General features: G+C 42.7%; 1 protein-coding gene across 1 annotated transcript; it reads right to left on the reverse strand.

The window, feature by feature from the left end:
- Positions 1–718: 718 nt before the first annotated feature.
- SNX33 (sorting nexin 33) lies at positions 719–17,900 on the reverse strand. Its single transcript, XM_069765668.1, has 4 exons — positions 17,355–17,900; positions 10,838–11,541; positions 8,967–9,679; positions 719–1,212 (listed from the first exon to the last, which is right to left on the reverse strand). The coding sequence occupies exons 2-4, from the start codon at positions 11,515–11,517 to the stop codon at positions 959–961; spliced, it is 1,647 nt and encodes a 548-aa protein (XP_069621769.1). The 5' UTR covers positions 11,518–11,541; positions 17,355–17,900; the 3' UTR covers positions 719–958.
- Positions 17,901–18,724: the final 824 nt, after the last annotated feature.

The following is an 18,724-nucleotide window of genomic DNA, read 5'->3' on the forward strand; positions in this document are numbered from 1 at the left end:
TTAGGAACTAGGCCATGTTCTCCTCCGCTCACTGTTCTGTGTGTGCCGGTAAGGCAACTGGCTGCAGCAGAAGTCTCCTTGCTCTGCCATTTCTGCAGTAAGATAACAGATAGGAAGACTCACCCCTTGGTTAAGACATGGCTTCAGTCCGCCAACAGCTGAAGATGGAACAGAGCAACTCTTTTTTGCAAGATTTCCACCAGACTATTTCAGGATCACACAGAAAATACAGCAGACAAAGGCTATGTGTATACGTCAAGTATTTCTTGCAGACATTTCTGCATGAAAAATGTATCGCTTGGCGATTTTGCAGCGGTTTTTCCTGTTCAATAGAATGCAAAAGGGCTGAAGAACTGACTTGATGCAGATCTGAAACTGCTTAAAGTCTGCATGGAAAAAATAAGTAACGTGCATGAGATTCCGGAAATTGCATTCACTTTGCTGGGACAGTAAAATGCTGCATTTTCCATAGCAAAGACCAGCAGAAAAAAAATGCACGGAAAATGTGACATGTGAACATACCCTAACAAACTATAATTCTGCTTTCATTTAACTCATGTCTAGGTTTAGTATTTCTTAAAGTAGTTTGGTGAATTAAAAGGCCGATGAATTGGTTTTGCTAAAGAAAGGCTGCTTTCACTGTGTGCACATGACATATGCATTATAACAAATGGTTGGTGACCCCAGGGTCTCCCAGCAAATATCCACCCTCTAGAAATACACAATAAAGCTCTGATTTATTTTTGCTCTCATAACACAGCAGCATTTTCACCAGTATAAACACCCACTTTTTCTATTTCAAATTTCAGTTTGTTTTTTTTAGTTAACAGTTAATAATTTCAACTTCCCTTCTTCCCTTTTCATTTTAAGAGTGTCCTTGGAGTGCACACGGAAGGGATGGAAGAGATGGTCTCCGTTATCAAAGGAGGTTCAGCAGGAAACACAACCCAAGTCTAAGTCACAAGCTGTCATACATCTTTAGAGTTTTCTCCAGCTCCTGACTCACCCTCCTATAAAACATAATCTGTTCCTTTAAATAATGCTGGATAGCCATTTTAAAGTCTAGGAGTCTCCTCTGATGGAAATGGTTAATCTCTGCCTGCAAAGCAAAGCCTACAACGCGACACCTTTTCCGGATTCCGTCAGCTTCCTCTTGCTCCATCTTCCCTTCATCGCTCATGCGCTGGCTGTCCTTTACTTTAGCAAATGCTCCTGAAGGAAAGTTTAATAAAAGCAAAAAGTTAGATAAGGCAGAAAGCTAGATCTCATTTTCAGAAAAAATAAATAGATATAACCTGAAACTCTTTGCTTATTAACCCTACTGTTGTCTTCGGTCGGGGAGACCGATTTTGAACTTTGGTATTTTTTGGGGTGTTCGAGATGCGGTTCTGAAACTTGTGGTTGATTGACTTAAATGAGGATGGGTCGGTCGGCCACAGGTTTCAGAGCCGCATCTTGAATATTTTAAAGAATATTGAAGTTCAAGATCGGTCGTTTTTGACCGAAGACAACAGCAGGGTTAAATTGATACCTTAGGCATGCCTGCTCAGTGGTGAGTGCTGCGGTCTGGAAACACAAGGACCATGAATTCAATTCTAAGCTAATAACTCTATGAAGTCTGGATCTCTTCACTAGGTTTTAACAGGCTTTGCTAGGAACTCATGTTTCCTCCCACACCAATCAATACTATAGAAGTATGCCAATCTTTTACTTTCATTGTCATGCAGCAATGATTGCAAGGGGGGAAGTTGAATGACTGTTCCCTCTTCTGTCCACACTTTACATTATACTTGAAAATTCATCCCCATTTACACGAGAGTGCTGCCAATCAACAATCATTTTAAAGCTTACATAAAACTTATTTGTCGTTAATTACATCTTTTATCGTTTGATCACTTGGCTTGATCACAAAAGGTAAATGATCGGGGACCAGCACTCTGACAAATGACTGGGCGTACAGCGGTCTGAAGGCCCCAAAAACTCTACTTACAACTCAAGATTTGTCACAAGTTTTTAAAGCTCCAACCAACTGCAAGAGCTGAGAAAAATTATTTAGTTCTGACAAAGACAAGGTTAAAAGTTATATACTGCGTGTCCAATTCATGAAGGTGACATTTGTGGCGCAACACACTTTCAAATGCTGAAATTGCTGTGATTTTTGGTGTTTGTTCTCCAGTTTTGTCTGGTTCTACCGAAGTGAGCAGACCTGGGGAGGGTTGGACATGGTCAAACAAGTTGTGGCGTCATTTACGTCAGAAATATTACTCAATTCCCTGACTGAGGTAACACTTCTGCAGGAGGTGAACGTGTAGGATTCACCTCATTCACTAAGTGGCATGTGCCTCTTAAGAATTAAATCGGACCAATTATACAGATTGGACCAGAAATATTTGGACAGTGACCAAATCTTCGTGATTTGGGCTCTGAATGGCACTACTTTGGATTTAAAATGAAACAACTGAGAAGCAAATGAAGTGTAGACTTTCAGGTTTAATTAAAGGGTTGAACAAAACTATCCCTTGAAACGTTAAGGAATTGTAGCCATTTTTCTACAAAGCCTCCTCATTTCAGGGGCTCAAAAGCAAGTGGATAAACTATATTCATCATAAATAAAACGTTAGTTTTTAATACTTTGTAGAGAATGACTGCCTGAAGTCTGGAAGCCATAGACGTCACCAAATGCTGTGTTTCCATCTTTCTGATGTTTTGCCAGGACTTTACTTCTGCTACGGTAATTTAAGTTGTTGCTTATATGTGCGTCTTCTGGATTTCTCCTTTTTTTCAGCTCAATGGCGGTTTGTTTCACTTCCACTGAGAGAATTCCTTTGACCACATGTTGTGGGTTCACCGAAACAGCTTCCAAATGCAAATGCCACACCTGGACTCAGATCCAGACCTTATACCTGCTTAATTGATGATGGAATAATGATGAAAAAACCCATACAGCCTATTAAAGAGCTTTTGAGATAATGGTACAATTACCTCTGGTCCCTTGAAAAAGAGGCAGCTACATATTAACCTCTTAGCAACTGCCAATACGCCTTTTAATGGTGGCAATTAAGGGTACCGTATATACTCGAGTATAAGCCGAGATTTTCAGCCCAAATTTTTGGGCTGAAAGTGTCCCTCTCGGCTTATACTCGAGTCAAGGTGGGTGGCAGGGTCGGCGGGTGAGGGGCTGAGGGCGCTGAGGTATACTTACCTAGTCCCAGCGATCCTGGCGTTGTCCCTGCCGTCCCACGGTCTTCTGTGCTGCAGCTTCTTCCCCTCTTCAGCGGTCACGTGGGACCGCTCATTAGAGAAATGAATAAGCGGCTCCACCTCCCATAGGGGTGGAGCCACCTATTCAGTTCTCTAATCAGCGGTAACGGTGACCGCTGATAGAGGAAGAAGCTGCGGCACCGAAGACCAGCTGTGCAGGAGAAGGAGCCGGACGACGGGACCAGGTAAGTATGTAATATTCACCTGTCCGCGTTCCAGCCGCCGGGCGCCGCTCCATCTTCCCAGCGTCTCTGCTCTGACTGTGCAGGTCAGAGGGCGCGATGACGCATATAGTGTGCGCGGCGCCCTCTGCCTGATCAGTCAGAGCAGAGAGACGCCGGGACCGGACGCCGGAACGAGACGCCGGGAGCTGCAATCAAGAGAGGTGAGTATGTGTGTTTTTTTTTTTATTGCAGCAGCAGCGGCACAGATTTATGTGGAGCATCTATGGGGCTATATGAACGGTGCAGAGCACTGTATGGGGCAATATGAACGGTGCAGAGCACTGTATGGGGCAATATGAACGGTGCAGAGCACTGTATGGGGCAATATGAACGGTGCAGAGCACTGTATGGGGCAATATGAACGGTGCAGAGCACTGTATGGGGCTATATGAACGGTGCAGAGCACTGTATGGGGCAATATGAACGGTGCAGAGCACTATATGGCACAGCTATGGGGCAATAATGAACGGTGCAGAGCACTATATTTCACCGGTAAATGCTGCATTTCCACCCTAGGCTTATACTCGAGTCAATAAGTTTTCCCATTTTTTTGTGGCAAAATTAGGGGGGTCGGCTTATACTCGGGTCGGCTTATACTCGAGTATATATGGTACTTAAAACTCAGTGCCACTTTTTAACGACCCTGAGAAATAAGTGTATAGCGCCCCCCAGCGTCGGAATGTCTCCAGGGTCTCGGCTTCGGGGGTAGCCGAGACCCCAGAGAACATGATTCGGGTCGGTTTTTACTGACCCCAGTGTTGCGATTGCCGTTATTAATGGAATAAAGGCGAATGCAAAAAAAAAAAGTATGATTTCCTATATAATTTCTCTTTCCTCTGATGTGATAACACATCAGAGGAGAGAGAAATCAGATCCCCGATCCTCCCCTGGTACCTTTGGTGTCACTGCATCCCCCCGTGAAGTCCCATGCCAGCGGTATCTTCTTCTGGGAAGAAAATAGCGGGCGCATGCACAGTGCGCTCGCAGAGATCTTCCGGCACCAATAAGAAATTTTCCTATTGGTTCATTTTGATAACTGTGTAGACCCTATCACAACGATCAAAATAGTATCAAACCCCCTTGATCACCCCCTTAGTTAGGCAAAAATAATAAAATAAAAAAAAACATTTTTCCATTAGGGCTAGAGTGGGGGTAAAGTTAGGGTTGGGGCTAAAGTCAGGGTTGGGCTAAAGTTAGGGTTGGGATTAGGGTTAGGGGTGTGTTGGGGGTTAGGGTAGGAGTTAGAATTGGGGGGTTCCACTGTTTAGGTACATCAGGGGGTCGCCAATTGCAACATGGCAAAGTCAAACTGTGCTCCCTCCCTTGTGAGCCTTGCTATGTGCCCAAACGGTGGCTTTCCCCCAAATACGGGGTATTGGCGTACTCAAGAGGAATTGCACAACAAGTTTTGTGGGCCATTTTCTCCTGATACCCTTGTGAAAATAAAAAAAATTTGGTTCTAAAGTAAATTTTTTGTGAAAAAAGTAAAATGTTAATTTTTTTCCTTCCACGTTGCTTTAGTTCTCGTGGAGCACCTGAAGAGTTAATAAACTTCTTAAATGTGGTTTTGCGCACCTTGAGGGGTGTAGTTTTTAGAATGGTGTCACTTTTGGGTATTTTCTGTTATATTGACCCCCCCAAACTTACTTCAAATGTGAGGCGGTTCCTAAAAAAATGGTTTTGTAAATTTTGTTGGAAAAATGAAAAATCGCTGGTCAACTTTTAACCCTTATAACTTCCTAACAAAAAATATATATACAAAATTGTGCTGATGTAAAGTTGACATGGGGGAAATGTTATTTATTAACTTTTTGTGTGACATCACTCTCTGATTTAATAGGTAGAAAAATTAAAAGTTTTAAAATTGCAACATTTTCAAAAATTTTTGAAAAAATTACCACTTTTTCATAAATAAACGGCAAGTCAAATTGAAGAAATTTTACCACTGACATGAAGTACAATATGCCACGAAAAAACAATCTCAGAATCACTGGGATACATTGAAGCGTTCCAGAGTTATAACCTCTTAAAGTGACAGTGATCAGAATTGTAAAAATTGGCTCGGTCATTAAGTACCAAACTGGCTCTGTCACTAAGGGGTTAAAGAACTGTAATTCCTAAACACTTCCTTCAATTAGGATCTGAATACCCTAGAATTAAAGCTGAGAGTCTACACTTTAGGCCAGGATCACACACAGGGAGATACGGCCAAGTCTCGCAGGTTAAAAACAAGCTCTGTCACCGTCACTCAGGAGCGGAGCGTGCGGCCGCATAGCAACACATGGAGCTGCACGCTCCGCTCTGGAGTGCCGGTGCCAGAGCTTGTTTTTAACCTGCGAGACTCGGCCGTATCTCGCTGTAGTGTGACTCCGGCCTTAAGCTCATACTCACATGTAAAGCGCCATGGAATAAATGGTGATAATATTCATTATATAACTGTATATTGAATATATTTTGATAAACAGATACAAATACCAAAACTTGTGTCACTGTCGAAATGTTTCTGGGCCTAACCGTATGTCAACGATCACAACATTTGATACATGAGAAGTTCTAGGAACAGGTACTGATTAGTGATGAGCGAGTGTACTCTTTGCTCGGGGTTTTCCCTGAACACGCTCGGGTGACCGAGTATTATGACTGCTCGGAGATTTAGTGTTCATTGTGATAATTTGTAAAGCGCTGCGGAATATGTTGGCGCTATATAAATAAAAATTATTATTATTATTATTATTGTGATTTACAGCTACTAGCCAGGCTGAGTACATGTGGGGGTTGCCTGGTTGCTAGGGAATCCCCACATGTAATCAAGCAGGCTAGTAGCTGTAAATCATTTAGCTGCCACAATGAAAACTGAAAATCCGAGTAGTCGTAAATACTCGGAGGTCACCCGAGCAACGAGTACACTCGCTCATCACTAGTACTGATTCAATCACTAGCTCCTACTATCACCCCCTTCAATTCGGAAAAAAAAAAAAAAGGTGTCCACTAAGTGGAGATCTACTGTGATTTTTTTTTCCCAGTTTTTTCCACAACAGGAACCTTTAGCTGCACCTACTGCTTTAAAATTGAGATAAGCAATCACATTTGACTTTTCTTCCAAGAAAGACTGGGATTACACTGAGACTGTGGCCACGTAATACAGGTAAATGCCAAAATCCCTGTGAGACCCTGACCTAACAAAAGCTGTGATTCCTTTAAACAGTTTATCAGGGGAGATGCTAAGATTTGACCCGACAGCAACTGAATATTGATAGCCAATTAAAAAGATAAATCAAATTAAATCTTTTCAGCCAGACTTAGCGTAGAGGAATGTAAGGCCTAGACTAGGCCTTGATGCCCTTTGTGCATCCTATGACAATCTGAGGTGTCTACCAGTGCTACCTTGTAATATTTACTATAGAGTTAAGTCTTCTAGACTTGGCTTTACTTAATATGGTACTTTAATTAGGCCATACCACAATCTAATGATTTCACTTATAGCCCTTCGTAGTAATCCATACAACAGCTCTGGATTTTCATGCCTCAACAAGAATACACAGTACAGCTAAATGGAGAGAGACAAGAGAAATGACCCTAACAAAAACACGTTATGCACACAGAAATACTAGCATCACCTCAGAGACTAACAAGTCACGAAACACGAATTTAGGATTCTGTACTGTAAGCAAAGAATTCTATATATAGAGGTCTGTGGAAGACGTGCACATTTATGATACACCTTACTTCCTTGCAAATTCAGCATTTGTGCATAAGTGGCATAATTTGTGCAGGGAGATTCTTCATCTTTCAGGTTTACAGGAGATCTAATAGTCTAAAAATACAGTAAGGCAGATTTATCTGTTTTTAGCATAAAAATTGCAAAAAATAGCTTTCAAAAATTGGATGGAACTTTAGAGTTGCAAAGTTGAATTTAGTTAACCAGATTTTCCTTATAATTTTGTTCTGGCTCATGGAAGGGAGTCCTGAATAGGGAACATTCCTCTGTTTCATTGCACATACTACACGACCACTCAATGACATTGTTATTAACACTTCATCCCAGATACTGCTCTGCTGCAAAATAGAAATATAATTAGCATATCACAGGACTATTCAAAAGGGTTATACTCATTTTAGCAAGTTATCCATCTTCTGGATAGGTGATTATTTACTAATCATTGGTTTCCAAGCACTGTAACCTCTACCAATCTGGAGAATGGAGATTTAAAAAGCATTGCACAGGGATATCTCCTCAGTGCCATAGACAATTAAAGGTACCGTCACACTGAACGATATCGCTAGCGATCCGTGACGTTGTAGCGTCCTGGATAGCGATATCGTTCAGTTTGACACACAGCAGCGGTCAGAATCCTGCTGTGATGTCGTTGGTCGCTGCAGAAAGTCCAGCACTTTATTTGGTCGCTGGACTCCCTGCAGACATCGCTGAATCGGCGTGTGTGACACCGATTCAGCGATGTCTTCACTGGTAACCAGGGTAAACATCGGGTTACTAAGCGCAGGGCCGCGCTTAGTAACCCGATGTTTACCCTGGTTACCAGCGTAAAAGTAAAAAAAAAAAAAAACACTTCATACTTACCTTCCGCTGTCTGTCCCTCGGCGCTCTGCTTCTCTGCCCTGTGTAAGCCCAGCGGCCGGAAAGCAGAGCGGTGACGTCACCGCTCTGCTTTCCGGCCGCTGGGCTTACACAGGGCAGAGAAGCACAGCGCTGAGGGACAGACAGCGGAAGGTAAGTATGAAGTGTTTTTTTTTTTTTTTACTTTTACGCTGGTAACCAGGGTAAACATCGGGTTACTAAGCGCGGCCCTGCGCTTAGTAACCCGATGTTTACCCTGGTTACCGGCATCGTTGGTCGCTGGAGAGCTGTCTGTGTGACAGCTCTCCAGCGACCAAACAACCACGCTGCAGCGATCCCGATCGTTGTCGGTATCGCTGCAGCGTCGCTCAGTGTGACGGTACCTTAAGTGATGGCTGCACACAGGCATAGCCACTAATCTATTCTAATGGCCATGTCAAATCCTCAATATCTGAATCGGTGGGCCGCCCTGTGTTCAGACATGCAGTGCTCGGCAAGTTATTGGGTATCCTGTGGCTAGGTAATAACTTGTTAAGATGGCAATAGCTCTTTAAAAAAGGGAATGTCACCAGATTTTTGTTGCCCTATCTGAAGGCAGCATTTAGTAGGAGCATAAACCCCAATTCCAGGGATGTGTTACTTACTGGGCTGGTAGCTGTAGTTTTGATAAAAGCATTGTTTCTTTCTGCAGATCTACCAGTTCTCTGAATGCTGAGCTCTGTACAACCCTGATCTCAACACTAATTAGATAATTTACTGCTGACAACGGACATTTTATAAAAACTACACAAGTAGTCCAGTACGTGGCAGTTGTGGAATCATGGACTCAACATCACATTGCTTTTAGATGAGGCAGGAAAAACTTGGTGACAGAGTCCCTTTAACTGTTAGCACCATTTCCTTACCTTTTTGTAGGTGAATGATGTCTGGAAAGTTGGAAAGCAATCCTTGATACAAGGACAAGGTATCAAGAAATCTAAACTGATCATTTTTGGGTTGTTCGGCAAACATTTCTCCAACTAACTCATATGTACGCCCAGTATGAGAAATAGCGCCAATCAGTGGCTCAGATCCATAAGGTGGGTCTAGTTGGAAGGAATGGCTTAGATTCTGCAGCGAGCCGCCAAGCTTTTGAAACTCCTTACGAAAGCCTCCCAAGTGCTTACGTGCTAGTTCAGAGACTACACTGATTAACTGGAGAACACTCTCATCCATCTTTTTTGAGAAGGCTTTGAAAGTATCCACACGTTCTTCTACATCTTGGAGATCCTGATGTTCAGTAGGTATCTGCAAGGTCAGCAAAAAACTGGCACCAACCATTTCATCCCTCTCCGTGCGTCTTTTCCCAGCTTTCCACTGTTTTTCATCACGGCAGGTTAGGAAATGCTGGAAACCATCATACTGAGAAAGCACTGGATGACTTGTCATATGATCCATCCACAGAACCAATCTACGATTACGCTTTTGGATAAAATCTTCTTCAAAGCGTCCTGTGGCTTGCTTCTCTGGCAAGTGGGGGACAGAAATGACAGTAAATTTGTGCAGGAGGCGGTTATACAACCAGTCAAAGTGCTTGTACCGTCTGTAAACTGGAGAGTTGGTGTGACCTGGAGTCAGCCTTAGGAAAAACAAAGAGGATATTTTTAATGAACTTTCAAACAAACATTTTAAGCAATTGCTTCCATTTAGTTTATTCTGTTCTTTGATCTACCATATTTAGACACAGAGCGGTCTTTATTTCTCAGTTAAAACTGTAACATGAAACAAAATAGGATTAACCATTTCACCCCTACTTCTCACTACTCGGTGCCTGACAACTGCCTGCAGCATGATAACCCTCCCGAGTTCCTGGACACAAATATTATTAGAGCCACTCCTTTTGCAGAAACCTGAGTTTGCAAGCCAAAAATGTGGAAAAAAAACAGTAGCAAATTACCCAGGTTCTCTGCAGTCTTTTTACTGTCCGTTTTGGGCTGGATTCATACATCTGTAATATATGGTCTATGCTGCGACTGCAATACCCTGACCGACCAAGGGTCTACTGATCTGAACCGACTGCCTCATATAGGTCAGGAGGCCAATGGGTGGGCAGGGTGTTGCAGTTGTAGCACATGAAAAGAAAATAAGTGAAGGATAGAAGCTGTGCTATGAGTGAATAAAAACAACAACACTCTGGATACAAGCCCAGCCAGGCCTCACACCCAGACTATATTACTGAAAGATAATGTCCTACAGCAGAAAAATGGCAAATTTGGATTGTGTGGCAAACTGCATATCAAGGGCTCTGAACACTTTCTGCAAACCATAGGTGTCCATAGTCTTTTTGTGTTCCTTTAAAATCAGGAAACAATGGCACATTTTTTTGGTGAAGGACAAAGAAAAAAATGGAACTTGTCAAAATGGTGGCTAAATGTATTTCCTTGCACTCTTTGCTAACCAAATGCAATGATACGATGCTCAAGTTAACTGAAGGCCATTGTTTATGTGACACTCCTACACACTTTAGCCCAACATGAAGGTTTTCTCCTAATAAAAGCTCTGCAAGCGACAATAACAATGTTTCATTGCTTATAAAAATACAACACAAACCAAAAATGAATCACTTGACAAATACCAGGCATTGCTCAACAAATACACAGATATATACAGTGCACTTTGTGCAAACATAGATTTTAGCAGTTTTACTTCAGTGTTCAGTACACACAGAGTTGAACGTTGCAACACAACACATATTTTGCTTCCAATACACACTTTTTAATCCCAAATTCTTTCTCACCTGTAAGAGATGTAACTCTTAATCCCCTTAAACTTTGTCTGTTTGGTAGGCTCCTCCACAGAACAAATGAAAGCGTTAGGATCTGGCTTCCATAATGGCCCCTTTGGTCCCATCTCAATTACATAGGTTTCAGACACTCTGCCAAACTGTGGAACATCTCCAAGTATAAAGGCTTCCACACCGGACCTTACAAAACTAGAGAATCGGTTCAGATTTCGACCCACCACACTACCTCTCTTCCCACTGGCTATGCTATCCTGACGTTCCAGCTGAGGTCTTGGTCTGTGGGCATACTCAGGCCTTGGGTAATAGTGGTGCTTTGTTTGACTATGAGGAACCCCATTTGAGCCACTGGGCTCTTCAGCCACAGACTGTCCATCATCCCAATCATCCCAGTCATCATCATCTTCTTCATCGTCATCGTAGCTCCCATGATGAGTAGCATCTGTGTGTGCGTGGTGTGTTGGGTAGTCCACTTGGACTGAACCAGAACGGGGTGGTTGAATAATCTCCACATATGAAGCAGGAAAAAGACCTGTTTGACCATGGCTGTTTGTTCCCTGAAGCCATCCATCCAAAGAAACATCACTCAACAATTGTAGCTCCTCATTCTCCCGAATATTGATTTCTTCCTTATTTTCACTTTGAAAGTTATATAGGGCCCGAGCTTTGAAGGCCATGATGAGGAGAATCAAAGGAAAGTGCTGCAACATGAAAAGAAAACATTAATTAATACACATGCTAGGAACACCTGACTCAAGCACACAGCTTTATATTCTCTGTCTCAAACTGCATGTATGGGATTAGTATTACGGATAATAAAGATGATATCTTGACAATAGGTTTCATGAAAAAAGGGTATTGGTCATTCCATGGTAACTTACGTTACATTCACAAGCCAAACACTGCCTACAGACTGTTCTTAAATACAAAATACAGTGTTATTACTTGGCAACTTACGTTACAAAAAAAGGAAAGGCAATGGTCCTTCATGAGTCTGCCAAATATTCTGTTCTGGTAAACAGGGGAGAAGCCCTATTTTTATTGTATTAAAACACCATAGTCCCAGCAACTTGAAAAAATTTATTTTAACCTCTCAAGTTAAAAACAACAGTTTTTATTACAAGAAATATAGAGAACTTACGTTACTAAGCTGATGGTAACTTACGTTACAGTAAGTTACCATCAAATGGATTAAACTTATTGCAAGGTAAGTTACCATCATCTTTGTAACGTAAGACACTATATTGTGTTGTAACATAAGCTACCATGGAATGACCCTATGTCTACATTGATTACTGTGTAAAAATTAATATACGGTACATAAAATCATCAAGTAATGCCAACAGTGTTAGATTTGTGGAACCCGACTCTTGGCACCCCCACAAATCCGCTATGTAAAGAAGCAAAGGCACTTTGGAGCCACCAGTTGGTATTTCAGCTTTGTGCCATTCAGGTTAACAGGACATGCCGGTTTTATCGCTTTCCATCCTATTAACAAACAGATTGTTACAGCAAAAGAAGCCTTGACCATATTTTCTTAATGAAACCAGGCACTCCTTTATTGGTTTGCATTACTAAACCTTAGTTAGCCATCTAATGTGTATGAGCAGCCTATCGGCTGAACGATGCTTCTGTCAACCACCATCTCAGCCGACCCTCCCATACACAGGAGCGCTCGTTCAGCCAAGTGCCCCTGTGTCCATTGGCTGACACATTGGCTGGGCGGCTTTTTTCAAGGAGACCAATGCAATCGGAAATCCAAAAATTATACAGGCACCATCGATCTCTCTCCTAAACATCAGTCAGGTGGCGCCCCCATACACATTAAGACAAAAGAACCCGTCAATATCAGCAGGTTATTCTAAAGTGTATAGGGGTCTTTACAGCCACCAGAGCTGCACTCAAGCTCACAAGACTGATGACAAACAAGCCCCTAACCAGCTAGGCCAGTGTTCCCCAACTCCAGTCCTCAAGGCCCATCAACATATCATGTTTTCAGGATTTCCTTTGTATTGCACAGGTGATGCAATTATCACCTGGGCAAGACTAAGGAAATCATGAAAACATGACCTGTTGGTGGGCCTTGAGGACTGGAGTTGGGGACCCCTGAGCTAGGCGACTCTTGAAATTATAGCCTTTCCTACACTGGGTTATTATACAGTGCCCCTAATAAAAACTTGACCTTCCAGAATATCAATCAAAAGAGCAAGCTCTGTAGAGACAATGATCCGGTAAACATTCTCTCAGAAGAGTGGAAAATTTGCTGGACGAGTGGTTTTTTTAATAAGGAAAAATGACTGAGCAGGAAGAAAACCAATTTTAATACTTTATATAAAGTCTTATATTTTCATGATTGATATTATAACTCTTTCACCAATACACAAAGTAGATGTCCCAGTTTCTGCAAACCTTTATGCAACACTTGCTTCCCCTACATTTCTAACTTCTGCACATCTGGATAAAGAATACCGTAATAACAGAATAAATTCCAATGATTCTTTCCATGCATTTGGCACTTTGAAGGGAACTTGGTGTTGCAGTATTTAAGGAGTTAGTGAAGCAGATATCCAGGGCTTGCCGCTTTAAAAGTGAAAAGTTATAGGAGATTTAATAATTTGCATTAATATATTGTCAACAACATAGAAGTCAACAGCATGTTATACAAGAACTGGATTTTAAAGAGGGTTTGATTATGTCAATATAGCTTAAATTTATAATGAAAAATTGTTTTAAGCACTTGCACTTTAATTCCTACTTACAGTCAGGGAATTGGAACATTTTTGGTTACAGAGACTGAAGACTGACCAATCATCATTTACAGGTGAAAAGCTAGTTTAGACCATTTTCACATGAGTTTTTTTCTCATACATGAAAAACCAGTCCATTTTTTTTTTCAGTGGACTGGACTCACTTTTGGTTCTTACAATCTTCGCTGCATCTGTTTTTCTTATGTGAACATTTAAAAAAAATTGTGTCTTCTCATTAAACAGTAAAATACGGACGACACACTGATGACATTTTTTTTTTCAAGGGGCCATTGATTTGAATTGTCAAATTTGATTGGTAAAGTAACACATGCCTTCATTTCAATTGGCTTCAAAAAAAAGAAAAAGAAACTAAAGAAAAGGACATGTGAAAAGGCACACAAATTGCAATGGTTCGGCAAAAATAACTGATGGCACATGTACTAAAAACTGACATTAGAATCCGGCTTTCTGTTCACTTTGGCATCATGTCTCTAATGCCCTGATTGATATTAGACATCTATATAAACCAACCATTTCATGACATAGCCCATGGAGTTTCTTTTTTTTTCTTCTTATCCTAAAACTAGGATCAGATGGCTGATGTTTTGCCGGATCGAAATCGGATTTAAAATATGGTGGTGTGAGCAAGCCCTTAGTCTTATAACAAGGCTCGTCAAAGGGTTGATATTGAGTCTTAGGATTGCTACCTCCAATAGGTGGTGCTAGAGTTCTAGTCTTCTTCCTCTCTGAAGAGGGTATTTGCATATGACATTACTCATAAGGCCGGGGTCACACTTGCAACTACAATGCGAGAAACTCACGCTAGTCTCTCACCTCAATACCCGGCACTGCCGCCGGCGGTTCGGAACGGAGCGTTCAGCTGCATATAAATACACGCAGCCGCACGCTCCGATCCCGAGTGCCGGTGGCAGTGCCGGGTATTGAGGCGCGAGTTTCTCGCATTGCAGTTGCAAGTGTGACCCAAGTCTAACTCAATTGGTCCATTAAGTTTTCACTTTATTTTTACGGCTGGACAGAATACATCAAGCGTGCACAACCTTTTCTGTTCCAAAGGCCACATTGTCACACTGAACAATTTATAAGGTCACCAATAAAGCGGTATTAACTTTTGAGAGGGTTTTGGCATATCGAAAGTATATGCCTTAAATGTCTAAGATGCTGTTTCCACCACCAGGACTGAACTCCCACATATCTGGACAATATGGTGTTCTTTTTCCAACCAATCAGCACTCTAGCAAGGAGGAGGCCAGACTCTGCACACTTGTAATTCTCTCCATTGAAGATTATGGGTGTTGTAGAAGCTGGCTGCATTTCACAATTTCCATAAACAAGAATGACAAGAGTTGCACACATAGGCAGCCACCATTTATCTCACATAGGTCGGTCTGGAGTGTGAAACAGGGGTCTAGTATCTTGAGGAATGGGGGACCCAAATATGGGTACACAATGCTCTATTTGTGCTTGCACATCCCTGCTCATGAGCAGTGACCTACTCTACTGTACTTCTGTCTGGGTTTGGGAGCCGTACCTTGTAAGCCAGAATCAGGAGCGGAACAATCAGAGGAAGGTGAGGCCTGGACGCCAGCGCTTGTCTGTGGCAGTCACATGAATCAGTTTGCAGTTATTGTTGAAGCGCAGAAAAAAAAAAAAATCGCCAAGGAACACAACAGCGGTGGGGGATTTATCAAAGAAGTGTTGCTTATTTTACAATATTGCATTTCCATGTCCTGGCCCTTTTTGTAGATCCCAGACAACCCCTTTAAGGTATACTTCTCAATTTTGCAACAGTGTCCTACATATATGGGAGTGTAAGGTTGCCAGCTGCTGGCCTCAGGCAGTCAGAATAAATGTTCTATGTGTACAAGGCTTGGCTGCATATTTGCTAGGAGTCATTTTAAAGAATAAGTCTTGAGGTTTCTGGTGTAGGAGCTATACGTGTTACATCATGCCAGAGAGTGGAGGATCCCTACTGCTTACACGTGCAATAGTGGCAGGAGGCTATGGATTTCATCGTTCCTTTTGCCTTCATTATAAAACGGCATGCACAGTATAAAGAATCATAGAGGGGTCCTCTGAGAGGCTAATTTGTGCAGCAAGCCAAATTCACTAGATTATGAAGAAATTCCTGGCAACAATGAAAAGAAGGTGCACCATCACATCCCAAAGACAGGGTTAATGCACATGGCAGAGATCAGCGCACAGAACCTATGTATGAACAGTACTGGGCTGTATGGGAGAACACCAGCATTACAGGGCATATAATGAGGTACATACAGTATGGGGCCGTGGCAGGTTACGAGCACCATATTGCAGATCTGCAAAGCAGCTGGGTGTAAAGTTGTGGTAACATGTAGTAACATGCGAACAGATGGACTTATATCCCAGCATTCAGCACAACATTGAACATCATTTTTTCATTATGTTTTTCTGATGCTGCAGATTTTATTTCTACATATTCTAACAAATGAATAACAAATTAAATCAGTGTGACAAGATGCATTCTCAGAAGGAATGGTTCACAAAATGGCTGTCACTTAGGGGTCCTGATTGGCGCTCCTAGGCCATAGTATCACTGCATGACAACTTTCTCCAGGTATGCTTTTCTGGCCACATTCAGACACAGGTATTTGGTCAGTATTTTACCTCAGTATGTGTAAGCCAAAGCCAGGAGTGGAACAATCAGAGGAAAAGTGTAATAGAAACATATGCACCACTTCTGTATTTATCACCCACCCCTGGTTTTGACTCACAAATACTGAGGTAAAAAACTGACCAAATACTGAACATGTGAACGTGGCCTTAAAGTGATTTTACTCTGTAAAGGTCTTATGCCACCGCACCTATAAACGTACCAAAGGGAAAAATGCAGGTGGGCTACTGTAAGATATTCACATGATTCAGAAGAGTAGGAAAAGATTGTAGTTTATTACCCACGCGTCTCTAGGCCGGACAGACCTCCTCCTCATGGAAACCACAGTAAACATGACCCAAGAAGTAATAGTGATGCTTGATGGCCACCCAAAAATGAATACTAGTATTGGAGCAAACTTGTAATCTACCAAGCAGGTCTACCCAAGGCAGCTGTGAGGCATTTGTCTGCTGGGATATTTTACATATGAAACACCTTACTAGTCACATGGAAAACATTAGCAAACTCTGAATTTCTAGTATCACAGTAGGCTGTTTACAAGAAAGGCTGCTGGCTCTCCTAAACTATGTTCTACCTCTGGCATTTTGTGGAGCCCTTTCTCCCTGATCACCACCATCTCTTAGGCCACGTTCACATGCTCAGTATTTGGTCAGTATTTTACCTCAATATTTGTAGCCAAAACCAGGAGTGGAACAATCAGAGGAAAAGTCTAATAGAAACACGTCACCACTTCTGTATTTATCACCCACTCCTGGTTTCGGCTTACAAATACTGAATGTAGCTTAAAAATCCAGGATTATTTCCAAATCTTTCCTAGAGATAAGCAGTCCTGTGTGAGGACTCCCAGTGCCAATCTCCTGCCATTGCTTAGCCAGGGTCTCACTTTGGGGGCCAGGTTACACTATATGTGATCAGATGTTCTTGTTACTGGTAAATATTTAGCACTGGAAGCTGAGGAGCATTATTTGTATCTTCTACATGGAATGGAAACATTCAGAAGAATGAACACGTTACCAGGACCGTGGGTTACACAAACAGGTAGGACGTGAATTTCTGCTCCAGCTCAGAGCCCAAGACAAACAATTCAGGAACTCACCCCAAGTGTGACCCGCCTGCAGATCCTGCAATGTCCCTGCCAACATCCAGCTCGGTGATCTTCACATATCTATGGCTCCATGGGAAGAACGTCCCCCAGCTGGGAGAGACGGACTTTCTGGGGGGCTTACAAGTATTTACATCCAACAGGACTGAACTCTTGGAATGGGACCAAGATGTCCAGGAAACAAGCACAATCCACAAAAACAAATGTCAAACTTCCCGTGTGATGAGAGGAGTCACAACCTCAGGAATTCAGCCCTTCCGTCTGCAGAGGAGAACCGGATCCGTCCATATGCGCCAGCAGCAGCACTGCCTGCCCAGGGCTTGTCAGCAGAGCATGCACTCTCTCATCCCTGGAGCCACAGGCTGGAAGTTGGGGGAAAGAAAAAGTCCCCAGCAGAAGAGTCCTACATGTCCCTTCACCCTGGAGGGTGTGACACAACCAACCCTGCGACCTGGGGGGATGGGAGATCTCTCCCCAGGAGAAAGGATCTTTTAGGATCTTGTGAGAGGAGCCCTCTCTCCTTCTTCTCCTTACCCCTGTGCTGTGGCTGACTCCTCCTCTGCTCATCCCCCTTCCCAGAGGACCTCCTCCAGCATCAGGGAGCTCCCTCACAACCTTTGACTGTTTATTTTGTGATAATATGAAAATAATACAGAGATGGAGAGGCCTGGAGTCAGCTTCCATGGCTGGCTGCTTCCCCTGCACAGGTCCCATTACTGTCCTCTGCTAGGACTTGCTTTGTAGGGTTAGAGGTTTTCACTTGTACATCATGTGTTCCACTTATTGCTTTCTGGAGCCCCCCTTCGGTAGGTGCATCTTTCTCCCATATGCCTCACAGTATCGCCAGACATATTACATTCACTTCATTGTTTTTTTCCATGATGTCAGGAATAGGACTGAAACATAATGGGGCGTGAAAGAAAGTGTGAGGGCACTGGGAGAGGGAGCGAAACTGCCCCAATATGCCCCCTGCAGGGGAACTCGTGCACACGCAGCACAACTCTGCAAAATGCGATCCACTGCCAAAAAAAATACTGTATATAGGTATACTAGATGGTGGCCCGATTCTAACGCATCGGGTATTCTAGAATATGTATGTAGTTTATTTATGAAGATTTCAGAATAATGGAATGAATACACAGGATTCGTCCGGCCGGGCGTGACCAATCAGCGAAGCGTGGTTCAAATCCCACACCAATTTGCGGCTGGACTGCGTCTGTCGCTGATTGTTCGTGGCTGGCCGGGTGCAACTAATCAGTGAAGCCAGGGCCAGCTCCAGGTTTTTGAGGGCCCCGGGCGAAAGAGTCTCACAGCCCATGAAGCATATAACACAGCCCACGTAGTATATAGCACAGCCACGTAGT

Source organism: Ranitomeya imitator, chromosome 4 (assembly GCF_032444005.1).
Source record: "Ranitomeya imitator isolate aRanImi1 chromosome 4, aRanImi1.pri, whole genome shotgun sequence".
Lineage (NCBI taxonomy): Eukaryota > Metazoa > Chordata > Amphibia > Anura > Dendrobatidae > Ranitomeya > Ranitomeya imitator.